Here is a 5,706-nt window from a genome sequence, read left to right as displayed (position 1 = left end):
CGACGTTCTAATTTATTGAGATGCACCTGTATATATATATATATACAGTATATATACGCATATGTGTGTGTGTGTGTGTGTGTGTATAGAACGCCAGACCACTGATTCGTCAAACCTGCTTTCCTGCAGTCCGTGTTCTTCTGACTCTTGACTATTTTTGTAGTAAGTAACGAATATGCTTCCAGGAAATGTATCGGGGTAAAAGTATACATTTTAATTAGGAAATGTAGTGGAGTAAAAGTAAAAGTTGGCTGAAATATAAAAACTCAAGTAAAGTACAGATACTCCCAAAAAATACTTAAGTACTGTAACGAAGTATTATTACTTCGTTACGTTACACCACTGAATGAGGGTACAGTCAGCAGGTACTGAATGAATGTCAGAAGAGAATTTTTTGAAAAAGTTTTATTAAATTATACTTTCTAATATAATATAATGTAATAATACATTCTTATAATAATACATTTCATATAAGTTATTTGGTTGTCGCATTGGCCAGTAGTATAATATTTCTTGGATATACGTACAGTATATTGTGCTTTTTTATGTATTACTGTACACCCAAAGCGCTTTGCAATCATATCAGGTGGTCACAGGAATGTCTCAACCTGCTCTGAACTGGTTAAAATAGGTGAAATAGGTGGTGACTTGGTAACTGCAGAACCAAACCAGATTGAAATTGGGAGGCGGAAGATAGCTTAAAATAAGTGTTGGGTGTGTGTTTGTGTAAAGAAATGTATGTATGTTCCTGTGATCAGAATGTGATCAGTCATGTTTTTCTTGAATGTGAAGGTGCAAATGACTGACCACTGCATCATCCTCAGAGAATCAGTTAATCTTGGACAGGAAATGTAATGTGTGAAGATTCAGCTGACTAAGCCAGAATGACCAGACAACTGCCAGTGTTGTGTTCAAATTTGGACCCTACATGGGGGAGGAAAAAGAAAACAATTCATCTCTTGGTTCATATTTTATGTATGTCTGTATGTAAATTATGTGGGAATCAATACAGTAGATCCTAAAATGAAAGATTTAGTTGCCAAATTATTTTTAGTCATTAAATTATATCAACATTACGTTGACCAAAAGTCTCAATTTAGATGGCTACTCAAACAAGACATTCTTTCAGAATTGTATTTCTAATTTTTCCTGAGTAGTGACTTGCTTTTTATTGCACAATTTGTAGTTCCCTTTAGCGATATGATAAAATCAAATGTGGGACTACCAAAAGTACTTAAAGTATAATGCATTATTCAGAAAACTGAATTTCGGTCTCCTCTGTGTGTTTCAGGCAGTAGTTGGTAGTGAAGAGTGTGTCTCGGCTTTGCTGGTGCATGGAGCCTCCTCTCTGTGCAGGGACATTTATGGCAGAAGCCCTTTGCACTTGGCTGCCTCTTGTGGTCACGCATGGCTGTTGCGTCCTTTACTTGATGCAGCATCACTCTCAGACCCCCTTGACTCTCTGCTAGACTACAGTGCCTACACACCTACTCACTGGGCTGCTTACCATGGTAAGATGCCTTTCCATTCCAGTACAGAAACATCAGCTGAGAATTATACTAATGAATTACAAATCTCTTGTTTGCAACATAAAAATAAGGAAACATTCTGTATTTTCCAAGGGCACAATGACTGTCTAGAAGCTTTACTTGAATATAGGCCATCAAGCTTTCAGGAAGGAAACCCCTTCACACCACTGCACTGTGCACTGTGAGTGATCCTCACCTCATCTTCAAAATGTTTCTGTACACTTTCCACGATAAGATCCATTTCCTCTTCCTTTTGCCACAGAATTGCTGGTCATGATGGTGCTGCTCGACTGCTTGTTGAAACTATGGGAACAAAAATCGTGAACCTCATAGATGGCAAAGGAAGGTATGTACAGTCATGGCCAAAAATATCGGCACCCTTGGTAAATATGATCAAAGAAGGCTGTGAAAATGAATCTGCATTGTTAATCCTTTTGATCTTTTATTAAAAAAATTCAAATAAAAGATCAAAAGGATTAACAATGCAGATTAATTTTCACAGCCTTCTTTGATCATATTTACCAAGGGTGCCGATATTTTGGGCCATGGCTGTATGTCTGTTGTCCACTTAAAATCTTTTTCCAAACGTAGCAAGCGAGCAAAACAACAAATTTGGACAAATAAGAGGCTCCCTTTTTAAAAGCTGATTTTAAAAAAGCCGCCAATATTTCAGAATTATTATTATTGTTATTATTTTATCTGCAGGACTCCCTTACATGCATCTGCGTATGCGGGAAATGTCGCAGCGCTGAAGTTGGCATTGACCTGCGGCTCACATGTAAACTCAGTCGATTATACAGGGCGCTCTGCATTAATGGTTGCTGCTGAGAATGGGCATACTTCTGCTGTGGGTTTGTATTGTCAAAAGAGCTTTATATCATGTAGAATTGTTGCATACATGTATATAACACTGGTTTTAAAAGATGTAGTACATGTGTTATCTTTATCTTAGTGATCAGCTCAGACTTTTTTGGTTGCAGATATCTTGCTTCATCAGGCCGGGGCAGACCTCTCGCTGCTGGACATCGACAGGAACTCAGCACTTCATATCGCCTGTAGAAGAGTAATTACCCCATCACTCATAGTGACCTATTAAACAGCATGCCGGGTGCGATGAGTTTCCATTATAAATGATCATCACGTTTAACTCAACAGAGTCATGAAATGTGTGCTCTTCTCATTCTGGCGGAGACTGACGACCCAACTCTCATCAATACCACAAACACTGCACTTCAAACGTGAGCATTCACATCTGCATAGGTGTATATGCATCGATTATTTGTTTTTTTTCCACAAGTTTTTCTATCTACATACCATTAGACCTCTGCATATTGCTGCAAGAAATGGTCTTGCCACTGTGGTTGAGGTGCTGCTTACTCGAGGTGCAACGGTTCTGGCCATTGATCAAGATGGTGAGTTTCTCTATGCCCATCACATTGCCAAGAGAGAGCCAAAACTATTAACTAATAGTCATTTACCAATAGCATTGACTAGTAGGTACTGTAGAATTTTTGTGTGTGAAGAGACACATAAAAAAACAACTGCTCACCAACTGCTAGTTTAATAATCTCTTCAATGATTTTCTGATTCATCATGTCATAACATGGTGTTGCCATTTTAAAGTGACAAGTACTAAATTTTCTTGCATGTTAATGTGAGCTTTTGTCTCGACTGCGACAAGCGACTACATTCTGTTAGTCACTTTGTTTGTATTTCTGAACTGCCATGTTAGCTTAGGTAGCCCTTCAAACAGTGGAATCCCATTGGCCCAAAATCCAATTTTGCGTATCAAGCAGCATTTTTGCTTTTAGTGTGGACAGAAAAATGCTTACAGATATGATTAATGTAAACTTGTCACATTGCCTTCTTAGGATATAACTTAAACTAGTAGAATAATGTGTATTTGTTCTGTCTTCTTTAAATACAGTGTCAGTGTTCAGTAGAAACTAACTGAAAGTAACGAAGATACTAACTTAATTACATTTTATCAGCAGTGTGACAGTAACTCAGCTGTTTTATTTCCAGTAATAAGAGCCAATGAGTGTCGATGTATTGTGAAAAAATGCTACTTTGCTGGTATCTCTGACACATTTTACTGATTTGACATTTTAGGACATATTCCGGCTTTGGCATGCGCACCGAACAAAGATGTGGCAGACTGCTTGGCTCTTATAATTTCCACAATGATGCCTTTTTCTGCTGGCACCAGCTGCGGCATCAGTCTGATGAAGCACTGTGGCATTGCTGCATCCCATCAGCCCTTGTCCAAAACCGTGCCTATACAACTGATTACAGAGGAACCATAGAGCTGAGTGGACACCAAACAATATACTGAACTCCGCCACTCTTTTGACTTTGAACTCCTCTTATCTATTCAGAAGGTATTAGAATGTAATTTTTATTGTACAATATTACACAATGCTACTGTTTTAGCATCATGCAGTATATACTGTGACATATTCATTTGTAATACAGTACATCTTTAACTGCACCATTCCATTATGTGCTGAATTCCTCCTTTATATGTAGCCTTAGAAAGTAACTACAATATCTGCTACTGTTTTAGCATCATATAGTATACATGGACAGAAATGTATTCATTTGTGTTTGCATGTGTGGGTACTCTAAATACGAATTTATCATTTCACTTTTATCTCAGCTTATTACTGATACATTTACCAGCTTTTTTGGACACTTTTTCTGTATTTTTGAAGAGGCAAATTGCGAAAAATAAAAGCATAAAATAAACAATGTTTAGTCACCCTGCAAACTACAAGACGTGATTCCATTAAAATAAATGTTTCTCACTCACAGATTATGAACTTTTAGGTTTTTGCATATTTGGAATCTTATTTTACAGGCATAAATACTGAAATTCATAACACTTTTAGCTCTTTAATTACCTAAACAAACTAAATTACACAAATGTACACAGTTTGTGTCACAGACAACTGTGTGTCACAGTATCACTCTTGCCATTCATGTGTTTGCTGTAACACTAAGGTAGCACTGTGCTTTTATTTGTTTCAATCCTCATTTCTCGTTAGTAAACAGTTCTAGTAGACTTTAATAATCATTTCATACAGTTAACTACAGTAGAGTTGCACAATATGTATTTTAAAGCAAAATAATTTTTACATTTTTAATTGGAGTAAACATATTGGAGTAAAACTAATTGGAGAAAAACAAATGACATATATCCTGATATAGACATCTAAATTCTGATAAAAAATTGACTGAGGTCTAAATTTTTTGCGAAATGTGAATGTTTGCATGTCATATGGAACTACTACCTTCTTTACCATTTTATATATCAGCATATCTACAGGTTTTTTGCTGACATTTTTCCGACAGTTCCTCTGCCTTTTTAAGGCTGCTTTCCTTTTCATTTGCGGATTTCATTTTAATAGTTCAATCATGAAGTAACAGTGTTGCCAGATTGGAAATGTCCAAGTATCGTACCAGAAGCTCAAAATTATCGTATTTGGAAGAAAATGATCATACACGAGTCAAACGTACAGAATACAGCTATTTATCTACCAACAACTTTTTGACGTGACCTGCAAATGACCACAATAGATAAATAACTAGGAGTACTTCAGTGGGAAGGTCCAAACTCCACCTCTGAGTCGCTGTCATCGGAAGCCTGCGTGTTGCCAGATGTTGAGGGGGTCCTTTTGCGTTATACAGATTTGATGCCGTCATGGACCGCAACATAGTTCTCGTGGGCTTAAAAGCAGGGCACCCTCCCGCATTCCTAACATACTCTGAGGTGTGTACGATCAATGAGTAATGATTACAACGACCATCATTTGAAATGAATTCTGAAATTCTGGTACATTATGGGATTTTTTTCATTATTGATCGTACATCGTACAGAGATCAAAATTATCGTACAAATACGATAATTATCGTACATCTGGCAACACTTTGAAGTAATAGTGAACAAGTGAAGTTCAGTGGATTATCACAAAAAAACTTAACAAAAAATAAACATTTTCACAATAAATCACATTTTAATACTAAATACAAACTGGAAAATTTTTCAACAGCTATATGTTAAACATGATGGTATTTGTGCACTTTATAACTACTAAGCACATAGGTACTACAGAAGAAAGCGTTCCAGCCATGATAAAATCCACTTTGATGTGAAACACCAGGTCCCTATCAATAC

At 36.8% G+C, this 5,706-nt stretch overlaps 1 protein-coding gene across 1 annotated transcript in view; it reads left to right on the top strand.

Moving 5' to 3' along the window:
* ankrd52b (ankyrin repeat domain 52b) overlaps positions 1 to 4,242 on the top strand; it is a 28,204-nt gene extending 23,962 nt beyond the window's left edge. Inside the window, exons 20-27 of the mRNA XM_016548825.1 lie at positions 1,292 to 1,511; positions 1,623 to 1,710; positions 1,792 to 1,875; positions 2,235 to 2,380; positions 2,510 to 2,592; positions 2,685 to 2,767; positions 2,850 to 2,941; positions 3,642 to 4,242. Of these exons, the coding sequence (XP_016404311.1) occupies positions 1,292 to 1,511; positions 1,623 to 1,710; positions 1,792 to 1,875; positions 2,235 to 2,380; positions 2,510 to 2,592; positions 2,685 to 2,767; positions 2,850 to 2,941; positions 3,642 to 3,835 (990 nt within the window). The 3' untranslated portion in view covers positions 3,836 to 4,242. The remainder of the gene's footprint in view (positions 1 to 1,291; positions 1,512 to 1,622; positions 1,711 to 1,791; positions 1,876 to 2,234; positions 2,381 to 2,509; positions 2,593 to 2,684; positions 2,768 to 2,849; positions 2,942 to 3,641) is intronic.
* The last annotated feature ends 1,464 nt before the right edge of the window (positions 4,243 to 5,706 follow it).

Source organism: Sinocyclocheilus rhinocerous, unplaced genomic scaffold (genome assembly GCF_001515625.1).
Source record: "Sinocyclocheilus rhinocerous isolate Xijiao unplaced genomic scaffold, SAMN03320098_v1.1 scaffold133, whole genome shotgun sequence".
In the NCBI taxonomy this organism is placed as follows: Eukaryota; Metazoa; Chordata; class Actinopteri; order Cypriniformes; family Cyprinidae; genus Sinocyclocheilus; species Sinocyclocheilus rhinocerous.
This window is presented reverse-complemented; position numbering and strand designations above follow the sequence as displayed.